We start from the raw sequence: 17,822 nt of genomic DNA, 5'->3' as shown, positions 1-17,822 counted from the left end.
CAGATTTTCTGTTACCGCTTAATTAATAAAACTCCAAACTCTGTATTGGCCATAGTAATTAACTTGGTTCTTAGTTTGAGACATTGAGGCAGTGCATTCCTGAAAATTAGCCAAGTTGGCTTTAATGCAGGTATAACAGATTGCTTAGTGCATATAAAAATAAATATTTTTGATATGACCACTGGAGCCTAGTTGCCTTAGTATATTTTAAATATAGCCTGAACAAGTATTTGCCTATAATTGTAATTTATCTCTTACCATGTTTTACCATTCTAATGTAATCTTCAAATATTTGTTTAGTTTTATGTCTTTATCAATGGTAAGTTAAACAACAATAGTTTTGCAACGTTCTAGAGCAAATTTGCCTGTGTATAGAGGATAACCATGAAACCTAGGCCAGCTTTCCTGATTTCCTCCTCTCTCCCCCTCCTCCCACCCCCGCCACAATCAAAGGTCCAAATTCTGCCCTCTGAGACCTATATTTGCTTTAGTAAGCTGCCTACACCTCTAAAGGCAAGATTTGGCCCTAAGAGTTTAGAGTGCCCCTTAAACTGGAATGCTAACAATTAGAGCTTATTATAGAAAAATTAATGTGTTTTTCACCGCTTTGAGGCTCTTTTAAAAAAAGTTTACATTAGCTGTCTTGGGGCTAAGAATAATCTAGTACTTTTTTGTATAGACTGCTAGACAATAAAAATAAGCCTATATTTTAAACAAGAAAATGTTCATGTGTCATAATATTTACATTAAATTACATAACAGCTTTAGATGATGTTGTATGTTATACTGCATAAGCACTTTTCTTAGACGGACTCTTTGTATATATAATTTTTCCATGATTGTTACCACTAGTATAGTGTTTCAGCTGATATGATTTTAATCACCATAAGGTTGAACTTGAAAGGAAGTTGGAATCAGCTACCAAATCAAAGCTGCACTACAAGCAACAGTGGGCAAGGGCTTTGAAAGAACTTGCAAGACTAAAACAGGTATGTAAATAGGGTAGAGCACATGCACAATAAGGATGAAGTAGTCTTTTTCTTTGTGTTCCTATGGTAAAAACTGTTTATTAATATTATGTGCTAGTCATGCCTGCTTTTGTTGCATATTGATTTCCATTATAACTGCCAGTGTATGTTTAAAATGGTCAAAACTTTCCTAAACAGTCAGCTTTGGGCTGGAATTTTTTTGCAACTGGGCTTTGTCTGACAGTGATTTTTAGCAAAATCTCTTCATCTATTTTTTGACTGTAGGAAAAATGGAAAAATATCTATTTCCCAAAGTTTAAAAAAAAATTCTGACTACACTTATTTTTAAAATAACAAAGATACAGAACAACTGGCTAAAGTTTGGAACTTAAACTTGGACATAATTCTCATTGTAGACCAGGGCCTTTGCTTGGCTTGGAACTGGGGTGATTTAAAAAAAGAAAAGTCACTTCTGGGGATGCTCAGTAAGCATCTGCTGGAAAAAGTCAAAAAATAAAAAAGTTACCATGGTTTATCTTGGCCATGGTGCACATCCTGTTTTATATTTTATGCCAGAAACTGCAATATTTAACATTTAACCATATTCAACACTGAACCAGAAAAACAAGAATGAAAAATGCAATGCATGAATAATGCAGTTGAGTGAATGTCGCTGTTAGAATCTAAAATGGCATTTCTTCTCTTTTACACTCTAAGGGCTGGTCTACACTTAGTCCGGACTTCGGACTAAGGTACGCAAATTCAGCTACGTTAATAACGTAGCTGAATTCGAAGTACCTTACTCCGGACTTACCGCGGTCCAGACGCGGCCGGAAGTCTCCCCCCGTCGACGCCGCGTACTCCTCTCGGCGAGCTGGAGTACCGGCGTCGATTGTGAGCACTTCCGGGATCGATCCGGGATCGATTTATCGCGTCTTAACCAGACGCGATAAATCGATCCCAGAACATCGATGGCGTGCCTCCGGACCAGCCGGTAAGTGAAGACTAGGCCTAACTTTAATTGTGCAACCTTAACATTGCATTCAGGACTGCTTTAAGAAAATCTAGAATGTCCCATGCAAAGTCATTCAATAGTAGGGAGAAACAGAGCGTTGATTCTGAACCTGCGCCATCACCACTATCTGCAAAATCAAAAGAATTACTCAGAAAACTTCTTTGCTGCCCAACCTCTTATGGAATTTGCCCCAAATTCCTTTACAATGTCAAATGAAGGGTAGAGGTATAAATCGTGTGTCCAGAAGTACTGTGCAGTTGGGATGTAGACTTTGTAATAGTGGATGGAGATTTCCTGCTTAAACAGGAAGTGGCTACCTACAATATGCCTTATCTAGAGTTCTGTTTTAGTTGAATATCTTATTTTCCAGGTGTCTCAGGTTATGATGGCATAGCACTGTCAGTATAAAGTTTGTACGCCATATTCTGTAGTACTGGAACATGAGCAATAAACACTCTCTTGCATTTTAATCTGTTCCTAGTGGGGATGAGGCGCCCGTGTATCTGAGGATCCATTGTAGATTCATGTTTGGCAGTATTAACTGAATTAAACCTTGTTGCATTAGTCTGTTTTTTTTGTTTTAATTTTCTGTATTTTCCAAGAGAAAAGTGACTGAGGGTAAAAATTGCTTGTGTGTTTAAATACTTTTTAAAAAAATTTTAATGCTTACAAAGTCTACATCCTAACTGTGTGGTGTGTTGAATGAAGTGTAGGGGTAAAGTACCCATCTTTGCTGCCGCTGCTGTTGGTTAGGAGGTCAGTTTGTTTTTGTGTTTTGTTTTTTGCAAAACTGACTTAACAGGCATCAGTACATCAGTTTACACTCTGACAGCTATATGGTCATAAAGAATACTTAGGCCAGATTTTTAAAGGTATCTAGGAGTCTAAATTTCATTTGCAAAAGGGATTTAGGCACTTGGGAGCCAGAAATGCCACTGTCAATAGGATTTTGACTCCCAAATGCCTAAATCACTTTTGAAAAATTAAATTTATGCTCCTAAACCAGTTAGGTATTTCAGTGTGGTGTACTGCAACACCTACATACTTTTAAAAATCTGGGCCTTAGCTTTTAAAAAAAGATAGAATTTGTAGAATTTTGCAGAATACAGCAAACTTAGAGAGATCCGGAAATCACAGGTTATACAATTTTTTCCTGTCTCTGAATTTTCCCATCAGTGATGCCAATAGAGGGGTTTTTTTGTTTGGTTTGTTTTTGTGGATTTTTCTGTTTGTCAGTGAGACATTTAAAATCTCTCTCAAGCAAACATGTAGCTGCAGTTCCTTCATCCTCAGTAATGTATATACATGCCAGTATATTAATTTTCCTTTACCTACTGCCTTCTATAAATATGGCTTGTGCTTGCAATAATTTAAGATTCTGTAAGCACTTCCGTTAGGTACGGTCAAACACACTAGAAAAAGCAAGAATTTTACCAATCCCTAGATCGAAACAAAGCCTAATACATTTAAAGATTGAGGGTTCAGACAAGGGTCTTCATGTTTTCATACTCCATCTTCACCCCTGTTTCCCATCCTTTTTTTGCTTTATGGAAGGACTACTTTTCGAGGAGAGACACTTCTAATTCACTCCAGCATTAGGGACACTCTTCACAGAATAAGTGAGCACCTCATCTCCCTGAATCCAAATCTGATTCAGCAGGACCCAATAAGTCTTTGGATTATGTTCCCCTGCTTTTCCATTTCAAGGTTTTGAAGTGTATGATCCAGGTTGCAGTATAAAAACTGCCTTTCCTGTTTTTCCATAAGATTTGCAGTGGCATGAAAGGAGCTCTAATCTCCTAGGAATATAGACCCCCAGTTATGAGGAAAAGCAAGAAGAGAGGGCTAACTCACTCTTTCCTGCAATATTAGAGATTTTTCTTAGCAGGATCTAGCAGAGACATCTTTAAAGAATAGGCCAACCAGTTTCTCTTAGAAAATGTACATCTGTGGATTGGAAAGGAAAGTCTACTGGATTGGGAAGGAGGAGCTAGCTAGCTATCTGGATATGTGCTCAAAAGGAGACCCTGTTTCTCAATACGGGAAGGGATAAGCAGGATGCTGCTACTTCTCTACCTCTCCTTTCCTTCCCCCGTGAAGAGAAAACACGATCTAATGGATAACTGAAGCTTCAGGAAGGTCCTTCAATGAGAGTCCGATGGTCTTGTTGGGAGGAGAGGAGAAATTTGGGTGCTAATCAAGGAGGGATATGGAGCCTAAGGCATTGTCATCGTCAAAATCTTTGGATAAGCCAATCAATTTGAGTGCCCAAATCTGAACTCAATGAATTTGAGATCCCAAATTCTCAATGCTCTTTATTTATAACTTACAGATAAATCAAAGAAATTAGCGCAATGTATATTTGATAATAGCTAGAAAATCAAAAGTTCAGTTTTACGTACTGTCCTCAGATCGTTTGTTTCTTTTTGTCTAATTATTGTAGGGGTCAGAAATTGGCCCATAATATTTCTGAAATACACCTCTACCCCAATATAACTCTGTCCTCAGGAGCCAAAAAATCTTACCACATTATATCGAACTTGCTTTGATCCACCGGAGTGCGCAGCCCCGTCCCCCTGGAGCACTGCTTTACCGCATTATATCCGAATTCGTGTTATATCGGGGTAGAGGTATGCCTATGCACAACAGAGTGATCATTTGCCTCTCTAATCTTTTCACACCAAAGGCTGGATTTTCCCAAAGGAAGCACCAAAATGTCCTGTCTGGTTTTTTCATTTATTTGTTTTCCTTTAAAGGCTTTTTAGATTCCTGTTAGATGCATTTCACCTTTAGTTCACTGGTTCAAGTCATGCCAGATGGGTAGTGACAAAAACCATCACTAGATGATAAGTTTGGTAACTTTAATGGTTCCAGTCCAGGACCAGCTGAAGCCCTTGTTAGACATCTGAACCATTTAAATGAATGGACATTAAGACCAAATTGTACTCCCCTAAAACTTTATCCCTGAAAGCAGTCCACTTAAAATTAGATGGAGGCTTTTTTGTGGGAAATATAATATTAATGCTTATGCTACTATTGTTAATGCTGTACTTATTCTATTGATAAATAGGATTTTAGGCAATCTGGCACTTTAAATTCAGTTAAAAAATTAAAAAAGCAAAACTGATCAGGAACCCATGGACTGTGTCTGAATATAAATTTGGAAATTTAGTTGCCTTCAGGAATTCCACATCAGCTTTAGTTCAGATGATTTGTGCAATTGCAATAGTTCATCCAATTTCTTGTTTAAATTGGATTAGTACCATATTAATTTTGTGTTGCCTTGGGTGAATAGCCACAGGGTTGTAATCTGTGCCAGTAATTTGTCACACCAAAGCCCTCTGGAGGACTATACAAAACATTTGTGTAGTGAGGATTAGACGTTGAAAACCATATCTTAGATTGTTAATAAATGTTAATGACAAAACCCAGCTGGTAAGTCTTGGAAATGAGATCTAATGCTTTGTGCCCATTGCCAAAGAACTGTTTAAACAGAGATTTCCATTACTCAAAGGTGACCTAGTACAATCAATTTATGAAATAAAGAAGCATAATCAACTGGCTGAGTATTTAGCAAAATGTTCTGTTCTTCTGATTTTTCAACTTTAAAAGTCCATGTTTCCTTAATTATAGCATTTTATTTTTCTTTGTGAATTAGTCATGTTAGAACACTGCTGTGATAACTTCATTTTCTACAGAATATAAAGCTTTGTGCATTGTAACTTTGAAAATAAATTTTGTGTGGACATTAAAAGGAAGAAATTCTTAATTTCTCTCTATCTGGAATTTTTGGATAATAAAACATAATACCAGTTATAACTAGAGAAAGGCCTGAAGCACATCCTGACTTTTGTGACATAGGCTCATCTTTAAGTATGAAAACTACAAAATCACACATTTTAATGGATTTGATCATGGTGTATAAAGTTTATAAAATATTCTGAAAATCCACAGACTCTATTACAAGGCCCCCCAGATCTTTCTCCCTCATGCCCATTCCCTTTTTTCCTTGAAGGTATTTACTGTAATTTTTTATTTGTACTGTTTAACAAAATGTTTTACTCAAAAATAAGACAAAATGTTCAAAAATCTGCACATTTGGTGCATACGCATGCACTTTTTTTTCTTTACAATTCAAGGTTTTAAAATCTTGGCCTTTAAAATTTACCATCTAAGACCCAGATCCTGCAAAGATTTAGGCACATGTAATTTTACTCATGGAAGTAGAGCCATTAAAGTTAGTGGGACTACTTTATGTGCTGAGTTACACACATGCTTAAGACTTTGCAGGCTCGAGATGTAAAATTTAACAAATACTTGAGTGATGCAAGAAATCACTTTTTAAAAATAATGCAGCATATTACCATTGCAGCTGTAACTAGCAACGGTGTTGTCAATTTTGGAGGCTGATAATCTCCCTTTTCTGATCTTGAAAATTAACAAAAACAATGTTTATGCTTAAATTAGAATTATGTACATTTTGGGATAAGAGGTTTTATTGTAGGATTTAAGTCTCTTACCATATTTGTACTCTATGGATTTGTTCAAAGCAGAACTGATGGATTTGTTTAAAACAACACAGACCTTATTGGCTGACATCAGCTCTATCTTGTCCAGCCTCCTGCTTATCCACTCAGAGTAATTAATTTGATTAATTTATAAGTAATTTAGCCAAGGATGGGATGTAAATCTTTGTTTAAAAAAAAAAAAAAAAAAAAAACAGTTGGAGATCCAAGTCTTGGTTAAAAACTGTGTCTTGAAACCATCCAGGCCCTCCTACTGACTTGTCAGCTCTGGGTTATTTTCAGAAAACTTTACTTGAGTTCCTTAGCTTCAATCGTAACTTTTTTCCCACAGACTTGCATGGTATGTGTGAGTGGGAGAGTGAATAGTGGCTGCTATTTAGCCATTGTTTAGTCTAGTGTATGTATGTTTACATCTCCCCTTTGGATTTATAGGCAGCTATGGCAAAATAGATTGTACTCTTTTGATTGAAGAGCCTCTTAACTAGAACACCTGGCGGCATGATGGGATTCTTTTACAATCTGATTATTTTTCTTTATTACTGATTATTTAATTAATGTTTAAATTACTGTAGTACCAAAGGCCCAAAATCGTTATTTAGAGCCCCATTGTGAAAGGTACTGTGCAAACATTAAGAAGATTGCAAGCTCTTTGGGGCAGGAATGCTATCTCAAGACACACAAAGAAATGAAGGATTGGGGAAAAGAATACATCAGGCATAAATAATCAGACGATTGGCACATCTCTTGTTAACTATACATGTTTGGGTTTTGGTTTTTTTTCTTGGTGATGATAGGGGGTCATTGGTGGAGTAAGGAGGAATAGCAAGAGTGCAGAGTTTAACCTGAGGATAAGAACATGGGGGGGGGAAGGAATAAATGATTATAGAGGGAGGAAAAGTGAAGGGAAGAACAGGACAGCATGGAACTCAGGGAGAGTGAGACTGTCAGTGTGAAGAGAGTGATAGAATGGTGCTGGATTAGATAACCAATGAACATTTAAAAAAAAGAATCACTTCAGCAAATACAAAATGTAGTTTGCTGACATCATGGGCATCTGGGTTTTCTGAGGTTACCTTATCCCATTGCTACACTGGGAACTGTTGCTATTTGGTGGCCTGGTATACCTGACCAGGGGTACCTTCAGTTCAGAGGCACTATCAGCCTTCGTCTCCTACCACACTGCTGCTCCTCTGGCTTTTCTGCAGTTCCTGCAGCAGCTGTAGTTCTCTGCTCTGCGAGCAGATATTCATCTGAAGAAATATATTTCAGGAATGTTTCATACTTTTTCCAACCATTTAGTGAAACCAGTTAGACTGCTCCAGGGCTCAGTAACCATCTTCAGATTTTAAACTTCAAAATTTGATTATGTAATATAAAAATTACCCATCCAGGCAAAGTATCTGTCTAAGGCATACATCTTGCCACACGTGGAGAGCAACAGCTCAGTAAGCAACGAGTGCAGTTTCAGACCTGAAAATACTCTTCGGTTTGTCCTCAGGTTAGGAGTATTACAAATGGAATGCTAGGATGATCAAATACATTTTTTAAATGTATTAACCGTGCTTTTTCGTTTAAGATAAATTGGTAGAGAACATAGGTGCTGGAACTCCGGGTGCTGGGGGTGCTTCCATACCCCCTGGCTTGAGATTTCCATTATATACAAGGTTTACAGTTTGGTTCACTGGCTTTCAGCACCCCCCACTATACAAATTGTTCCTCAACCCTGGTAGAGGATATTTAATATTTGGATTAATCTTTGCATTAGTGTGTTACCTCAAAGTATCACAGTATAAAGTGGCAGTATACATTTTTGCAGTGTCATGATTTCAGCAACGTAAAATTGAGACCTTTTTTCCTATTTCATATTAATATGTAGAAGATTTATACTGAAAATAGTTAACATTATAGAAACTGCAAAAATTTAATTTTGTTCTTGTTTTGTCAGTTCAGTGTGAATAGTATGTAATATAGATACTGTAAATGAAAGTGAGAATGCTATATCATTTTGTATATCTTTTCCTGGTTTCAGAAGATGGTTTTTCACTAATTTCCATTAAAATTGAAATAGTCCTACACAATAAACTACTTTTAGCACCAATGATTACGGAGCTTGTTGCAAAATGTGTGATTGGGGGGGAAAAAGTGGTTTTTGGTTATCTGAAAGACCCTTTGATAAAGGGCAGCAATTTTCATTACCAAATACGGATAAAGAATCTTTCCTTCACCCTCTCTTCCCAAAATCTGAGTTTTACAAAGGATCCATTCTTTTTGTGACCTCTGATCTGATCTCATCTAATACTAAATCTTAGCTTTGAATTGTATCATACATAGCATACAGTATGTGAAAATCATACTAACTCTATCTGTATCAAACAAATAATGTATGTTCTTTGACATCTTTTTCCTTTATTGAAGGATTATATGGGGAGCTAGTTTCTGTTTATTCAGAATGTTACATAAATCACATTTTGTTTCTGAATGTTCAGCATACAGATTATGACAGACTGTAAAGGATTCAAAATAGCTATGTTGGGTAAATAATATTATGTAGTTTAGAATGTGGGTTTGCATTTTAAACTACATAATTACATTATGCACCATAAATTGTCATTGTAGTCAATGGGATCACTTCCCATGTCTTTTATATCCCATATCCACTTTTATGGATTTTTCAGGGGAAGATTGGTCTTAGATATTTGTGATAAAGTAGTATTGAAAAAGGAGAAAAGGACAATGCTAAAAATATAAGTACATGTTCCAGTGCCACATCTAGTCAGGTAATTCACATTATTGTTTTGTTTTGACCCTCTTAAGGTATAAAGATGCTTATTTTTTATTGTTTTTTATAATAATCTAATATAAACCCACAAAAGTAATGAAATACAGAATGACTTTGCAGTAAATATACCAGACTTGGTCTTCTACTGTGTGAAAGGATTGTATTGCAACAAATTTAGTTAAGATTTGCTTATCTGCTTAGATCAGAAATGTGTTGCACAGAAATTATACTGTACCCAATTTACTAATCTTGACACTGCTGGGAAGTACTGTCTACAGCTGTCATTGGAGAAAAGATTCTTGGAGACCAATTCCCAGTTTGTATGGATAGGAGGCACTTCAGCATGCTCAAATTAAACTATCTCCAGAGCCACACTGCAGCAGCTCACTCTCTCAGTTCTCTGCCCATTTAGAAAAAATTGCTTTGTATAATCACCAATCAGCTCTGCTTCCACTTCCAGTGAAGCTTTGCTTCAGCCTGCTTGCAAGGCTGGAAGGCCTGATGCAACCCATCCTGCCAGGATGAAATGACCAATGCAGGACAAAGATAGTGTCATGTAGGCCTTGTTTCTCCACAAGGTCTCCCTCACATTGACCTCCACAGATCCCATTTGTGACTGCTATTCTGCTTGTCCCTCATTTGTGGCCCTTATAAATGGTCAGTAATTATTTTCTGCATCAAGAAACTTCTGGACATGGGGGCTGTTCCCCATTCCAACATAAGAGGACTTCCAGACTGTCTTTTGACTAAGAAAGAATCTAGAGGTTTCTAGCCTGTCCCTAGTTTGTATCCACCCAGCCTGAGATGACTCTGGTCCATCAACCTCAAAAATGTGTACTTTCACTTTCTAGCACACTTGAGTTTTCTTTGTTTGCCGTCAAAATGATACTACAAGCATGTTATCTTGCCTTTTGTCATGTCTTTGTTCTCAAGACACTGAAATTCCTGGTCATTGTACTCGCCAGCCTTAAATGGGAAAGTATCTGTGTATTGCATTACTTAGATAATCTCTGTATAATGTTTCTTCTTTTCCGAGTGCTTCCTAGGGCCCCAACATGGTTCTTTCAGTTCTCCAAAACCACAGTTTTATGCCGAACCTTAGCAAGAGCTTAGGCTTGCCTTTTGAGGAGCTTGGACCACCTAAGCACCAGGTCTTGTTCTCACCTCAAGCAGGTGATTCTCCTCGGTGACACATTCCACAAACTGAAGGACACAATCAAAATACTTCTGTTCACTCTATTCACAGCCCTCTGATGCTTTCTTCACCTTCCATGCCTCATGATATTGTGTGGTAATACAGATAATATTGTACGCAGACAGGTTTCACTCTTCAGACCTTTTTGCTCTTGTGAGGGGACTATCAAGAAGAGAACTTAAATTATATCACGTTTCCAGCTTGTTTGTTTGCTGAGATGGTGGACTTTTCCCAATAATCAACTTCAAGTGAAGTCTCCCCCAGAATCTCTCTCTCAATCTGAATCTTGAGAGAAACAAGTTTGAGGACCTGGGATACCCATCTGAGTTTCTTTATGTGACAGGAGCAGCAGTAGAGAAGGATGCATCCGAAGAAGTGAGGTTTTTACTCACGAAAGCTTATGCCCAAATAAATCTGTTAGTCTTTAAGGTGCCACCAGACCCTTTGTTGTTTTAGTAGAGAAGGATGTTAGTTGAAGTATAGCTGGACCTACGGACCATAGGATATTCCTTATAGAAATTCACTCCTTCCCCAGAATCCATAACAATCCTTTGGAACATAGCAACTGAGCAGCTTGTATTGCGATACAGGTTGAAAGAGGAGAGAGAAGGCCTTGGAGCTCTTCTCTTCAAAGACATTCAGAATTCTGATCTGGGCTGAAAGAACATCATAATGTCATTCTCCTATATACAAGAAATTTTCAACATCTGGGCTAGTTCTCAAGCCAAAGGAGTAGGGTTTAAACCAACAGGTTCTCTCCAGGGTCTTGGCCTTCTAGGAGACCCCACAGGTAGAAACAGCTGTACCCTACAGTCACAAAAATGGTCCAGTTGTTCCCAGATGCTGGGTAAAGATGGCTTGGCAGGTCAAATCTTCTCACTGCCGTGTTCAAGTGAGGTTCTTCTATACCTCTTTTTTTCATTGTTTAGGTAGTGTCAACAGGAAAATCAGGTGGGACTAGATTAAGTAATAATGGTAGTTGGGCATTCCACCTTTTAGTGGCAGCTGTTTCAAGGCGTTGTCTATCAAATCTCTTCAGACTTCCTGTTGTTGAGGGTCTTCTGAAAGACTACATGGTCATCTATTTGAACTCACGTTCCTAGACTCTGTCTAGAAATTGAGGCTGAAACTTCCGGATTTATTCTATTCAGATGGTGGATAATCTCCTGAAATCCAGTCAAAACTGTACAACCAAGGTTTAATACTGTCTCTGTATGCAGCCTTATTTCCTCCTTTTAGTATTAATCATAACACTGCCTTAATTGTAGACTGACTTTATTTTCTCTTTATCTCTTCTTTTCACAAAGGCTAAGCTGCTTGCAGGTTCAAGTGGGAGCACCAGGAGCTTTGAGGATATATGGAGAAGCACTGGATCCTCCTCTCCATATTTCTAAACTTCTGTGCAGTCAAGATGATCAGACCAGCCTTTTGGCTTCTTGCATAGATGTAAATTTAATCTGGTCTTGCTGACTTTGTACCAGTCTCCATTTGAGCCCAGGATGATATGCTCATTGTTTGTTCTTACCATTGAAGTAACTTTTTCTTAGCCATTTACCTCTTCCTGCAAATTAAATGAGTTTGGAGCTTTAACCATTAAGGAGAACCTTTCCTACAGTTCTTCTGGACAAAAGTAGGATTGTGAACAACTCTGGAAGTTTTGTCCCAAGTGAACTGAGCCTTTCACATTAGGACGTTACTCTTCCTCCTTTTTGCCTTTTCTGTCCTACTGAAAGTTGCCTTTATTATGTGGATGCTGAGACCTACAAGTACTGTACCCTTCTACAGATTGTGTGCTCTGTTTCATATTGTGATATTTAAAAAAGTCATGGGCTCATGTCTTTGCCCCATTGAATTTAATAACAAATACCGCATTTCAGTAGGATTTTTCACTGTGTCCAGAGCCCATATAGCAAAATAGACTGACTGTCCTTTGCTCCAGTCTGCAAGTCAGTAGGGAAACTACTTCTGCTTTAGTAAGCAGATATTCATCTAGCCTGTAAATCAGCGGCTGGCTCATGGGAAGAGAGACATAGCCCTTTCATGAGGAAATTTGCAGGGCTGCAACCTGGTAGTTGCTTCATTCATTTACTAATCATTACAAAATCTGTTCTTTCCTTGTTGGACACTCTCTTCAGTTGCTGGCACCTACAGGTTGCTGTCCTTTCCTAATTCTTCTCTTCTTTTCTGCTTGCTAGTGGTGCCAGGACTGGTGAATTACATATACTGTGCAAATAGATTTTATTAATGAAGTCAGACAGTGGAGAGTAACACGCATGCAATAAATGTTAAACGTTGCAAAGTCAAGCAAGCACAAGTTAAGATATGCCAGTATTAAGGGGGACCATGCAGTATGACGTACTATTTAAGGACATGATCATATGATGTTTTTTCCTCCAGGACCCCTGCCTCTTGCAGTGTACAGGATGGACTGTGTACAGTAAATGAAGCAGGGTTATGTAGAGCATTAGTCAGAAGACAAGAGAAAAAGAAAGGATAGTCCTTGTTGTTAAGGCAATTGAATATCACCAAGAAGAACTAGGTTTTGTCCCTGGTTCTCCTATAAAATGTAATCTTTGATGCTGGGCAAGGCACTATGTTTTAGATTATGGGACTTTGAAAAATCCATTTAGGAATTGAACCAAGTTTTTAAAAAATGTGTATTGAGTTAATTTTTGTTCTGTTTTTCCCCCTTTGGGCTTTTATTCAGAGTTTGAAAATTTAATAAATGTAAGAAGAAATCCAAGTCAATTTTTAGATTTTTCACCCCTGACTTTCTAAGAGCTTGTCTACGTGACATTTAGTTGGCGGCAAGCTGGCATGTGAATCTACCCTGCAGTATCCTCCAGCACTTTAACTGTCCAGTTCATTAGTGTAGCTTGATCTACACACTTCGAAATGGGAGTAGATTAAAGCACGCCATCTGTTAGTGCATATCAACAGGGTCCGTAGTGACAGTGTATGACAGGCTATTGCGGGGTAGATTCACATCCCAGCTTGCAGCGAACTAAATGTTCATGTAGACATGCCCTAAGACTGGACACCAGTTTAGAGAGTAGTTTTTTGCACAGTATAAAATTATCTCTGCCAAACAAAACTTTGTGGTGCTATGCATAGTATGCTAGTAGGGATAGAGTGTCGCATACAGCAACTTAAGGTTTTCAAATTTTACTTCTCACTGTATTGAATTTTTGTGCTTATAATTATCTATCTAGGTATTTATATAACCCCCGTCACTGTAGTTACTTGAGCAGTATTCAAGACTGTAGTCTGTGTTTCAGTTTAAGCAAAATCTTCAGACCCATACACATCACCTCTAAAATATACCCCTTGGATAGTCTACTACTAGTTGAGCTACTACTTTTGGCCTCAGATTTGGTTGCAGTCTGTTGTGGACAAATGTTTAGTGTGATCTTGACTGAAGCAATCTTTTGTCTCAATCTTATTTCATTTGTGATGGACATCAGAATTAATCTCATATCTACACTAAATATTTTGTATTGACTCGTGCTACTTAGTTATTGTTTCCATATTATTACTTGTGGATTCTGAAACACTGTAAGATTTGTTAGAATTAGCACTTTTTATCGGTAATATTTAATGTCAAATGATTTTTTTTTCCCCTTAGCGTGAGCAAGAAAATGCTATGGCCCGCCTTAAAAAGCAGCAACAAGAGCTGGAACACATGAGACTGCGCTATTTGGCAGCAGAGGAGAAAGAAGTGGGGAAAACGGAGCGAAAAGAGCTGGAGGATATCAGAAATGAACTGAACAGGTATTATAGCATTTTGTAGGATTTTTTTTCCCTCTGCCTCAAAATAGGGGAAGGTTCAGTTAAATCAAATTTTAATTGGCTGTCAATCCAGTAAAAGAACACAGTTTAGTGTCCCTTAGGTAAAAAATCGCTCATTTATAAAATGTAACAGGCTTGTATTATAGAAAATCTATGCCAAAGGCCACTCTAACCAGTTTTTGTCATGATTGTGCTTATACTGCAGCAAGCCTTTTTTTACCCTCAACTCTAAGCAGAACTGCTTCATAAAAAGCTACACTAATGGTGATTCTTTCAACTCTCCTCTTGGCCCATATCTTTATATTTTAAGTATATCTAATGATGTCCTCCATTTATTATTATGCTTCAAGTAATTTTGAAACCTGAGCTTGGTCACTTATGTGGGTTTTTAAACTGCATTATCAATGCAGAAACCTTGATGAAATCATGGTAATATGTACACAATTGATTGAAGGTATTCTTAGATTCGAAAGGCTTCCTTTAAATTTAATCGAGTAAGGGTTAGTTTGTGTTACTTTAAAAAAAAAAAAAATCCTTGATTTCTACTACTTCAGTAAGAAATTTCAGTAAAAATCCATCTAGAATGTATTTAACAGGACAGAATTTCCATGTGTCCTTTACCTGTGTGATGTACTTCTTTTATTGTCAGGCTAAAGCAACAAGATGACAAAAAACAATCACAAGATTCCAGAGATATTTCAGTTGAGCGAGTGGGTAGTCTTAATACTAGACAATTAAATGAAAGCTTGGATGATTATCTCACTCGCCTGATAGAAGAGAGAGATACATTGTTGAGAACAGGTGTGTATAACCATGAAGACCATATAGTAAGTGAATTGGATCGCCAGATCAGAGAGGCGCTTGCAAAAAGAAGCAGCAGTAAATAGTATATTTGGAAAATATTTTTGTAAGTTGATTAATTTTACAAACTAAGGCCCTGATCCTGAAGAGGCTTAGGCACATGATATATTTTACACTTATAGACCTTTTGAAGTCAATGTAAGTGTTCACAGGACATGAAGTTAAGCAGGTGTGTAAGTTTATGCAGGATCAGAGCATAAGGTGTGGTTTTTTTAACATTTTTATGTTAAAATATATTTATATGTAAATATACTTACTTACTTTTTTGTATTTTCTGTTTAAATATTTTTTACCTCTCCCCATCACCCTGGCTGGATTTATTTATAATAGCATTTTGAAAAATATCTATTCTAAGCTTCTCTTCAGTATTTATTATCACTTGTTTTATGGATTTCCTTCAAAATAGGTTTTTCAATAAAATTGTATTAGTAAAAAGCGACTGCAGTAATTCCCATTGATATGAGTTTTGTTAATTCTTAGCCAGAACAAGTGCTGCACTTCTACAAATGTCATATCCTGTTATATTTGCAAATATGTTTAGTTTATTTTAATTTGTAAACTATTTCTCTGACCACAGTTAAAATAATTTAATCATAAATTCTGTAGCTGACCATTCTTTTAGCAGAACACCTTTTTAAACTTGTAACAGTTGCAGATGACAACGTTTTGAAGATAAAACCAGAAGATAATTTACCAAACTGAAACTGTACAAATTAGGCAACTCCAAGTCTGATCTTGTAACCATTCTTAGCATGGAAATCTCTTTGCTATCAATGAGAGTTTTGCATGCAAAGGGGTAACAGATATTAGTTGCTCATGAGGCGGTTAAGGTCCTAATTCAGAAAAACACTTAGGCATTTGCTTTAAGTCCATCTTTATTCAGGAAAACACTAAGTTCTTTGTAATGTAAGCACACACTTAAATGTAAATACATACTTAATGCCAATACAATTATAATTAGTGCTTTTGTAAACAAAGATGTTTTCCTGAATGAAGGTCTAAATGGCAGTGGCTACAAAGTTTTTTTTTTTTTTTTTTCAATCATCTATGGTTTTCGGTTTTAAATTTTTGTGTGAAATTGAGATATAAAGAAGCTAAAAAACCGAAATGTTATGGCAATTAACAAATACTGTATAAGAGAAGAGCACAAATAATAGGGTGGTGTTTTTTTGTTTTTGTGACTGCCAAAGTTGAATAAGGGCCATTCTGCATTAAAAGCCCTTTACTCTTTTTTTGGCACAGTTAAAATTCGTAGTGTGGGCAGGGCTGAAAGCTTAGACTTAATTTCTTCTCCCATCAATGAATGCTGGGGTTTTGATATATCGCCTACTAGCACAAATGTTAGTGACGGTGCAAATCTCATAGTACTGAAAACAAACCCTAACAATTCAGTTTCACTTCAAACATGAATGAAGACAATTAATGCAGAGAACTTTATTTTTTTTATTTAAAATTAATCACTGGACTTTTATGATGCCCAGGGCCAGTGCTTCCACTAGGCGACCTTAGGCAGTTGCCTAGGGCGGCAGGATTTGGGGGGCGGCATTTTGTCATCCTCGGTGGCAATTCGGCGGCGGGGGTCCTTCCGCTTCGCGTCTTCAGGGCGCTTCGGCGGCGGGTCCCAGAGGGAGTGAAGGACCCACCGCCGAAGCGCCCCGAAGACGCGGAGCGGAAGGACCCCCGCTGCCAAATACTCTGAGGAGGAGCGCTGCCGCCCAGGGCGGCAAAAACCCTGGCGCCGCTCCTGATGGTGCCCCAGTCATGTAAGTGCCATACTCTTCTTTTGGAGCTTTGCTTTCATAGAATACAGTTTTTGTATTGGCTCTGGGTTTACTTCTGATATATTGTTGATAAAGAGGATAGTATTTCTTTCTTCTACCACAGGTCAGTAATTTATTTAATGGAGGGTTTGTTTAGGTCACTTTGTTTTCTTCCAAAAAAAAAAAAAAAAAAAAAACTTTTTTAAAACATTTATTTTGGGGGGGGGAAGTGAACATAAAACTTTTTCATGAGGAATGGTCATTTATCAATAAAACAAATTTCATAACTTAAAAAAAGCAATACATAGTAAACTTGTCAGTGTTTAAAAAATGTTTATTGTAATATGTTAATGGGTTTAAAGATGCTAGTTTAAAAAACAAAAACCAAAAAAAAAAAAAAAAACGCCACTGGCTATGGGAATAATGAACGCTCAGGTAACCATTATAAATCCATGGAGAATTGTAGATATTTAACTATGGCTACATATTCTGTATCACTGATGTATGATTATATGCAAATATAGTCAAATAAATGTGGGATGTTTTATTATCTTGAATGGAAGACCTGTTCCGAGTTCTTTGAGTCATCTTTCTCAGTTTATTCCTTTGCTGGGATTATAATTTTTTCCAACACTAGAGGGGGCCTTAGCCTAAAAAAAGGCAACTCTCTTAAAATAGTAAAATGCGGTTTACTTTGGCTGAGGTGAATGTAAAGATTCTCATCTTTAAAATTATAATAATTTAAATTTTGTGATTTTCATGTTTGTTATTTAACAAATAATCTGAATTTAAACAACTTCACGTTTTACAGAGGACTGAGTGATTTTTATTCTCAAATTCTATATTTGGGGAAAACATTTTACTTCAATTTATTGTTACAAAAAATCTATTCTTAGTGTTTTAGGTGCTTGCACATAATTGTATATTCA

At 37.1% G+C, this 17,822-nt stretch overlaps 1 protein-coding gene across 1 annotated transcript in view; it reads left to right on the top strand.

The window, feature by feature from the left end:
* The window catches only part of CEP120 (centrosomal protein 120), a 75,332-nt gene extending 58,637 nt beyond the window's left edge, over window positions 1-16,695 (top strand). The window contains exons 19-21 of the mRNA XM_034773877.1: window positions 891-989; window positions 14,109-14,254; window positions 14,922-16,695. Coding sequence (XP_034629768.1) covers window positions 891-989; window positions 14,109-14,254; window positions 14,922-15,159 — 483 coding nt within the window. The 3' untranslated portion in view covers window positions 15,160-16,695. The remainder of the gene's footprint in view (window positions 1-890; window positions 990-14,108; window positions 14,255-14,921) is intronic.
* The last annotated feature ends 1,127 nt before the right edge of the window (window positions 16,696-17,822 follow it).

The sequence above is a fragment of the Trachemys scripta genome, chromosome 6 (assembly GCF_013100865.1).
Source record: "Trachemys scripta elegans isolate TJP31775 chromosome 6, CAS_Tse_1.0, whole genome shotgun sequence".
Taxonomy (NCBI): Eukaryota; Metazoa; Chordata; order Testudines; family Emydidae; genus Trachemys; species Trachemys scripta.
This window is presented reverse-complemented; position numbering and strand designations above follow the sequence as displayed.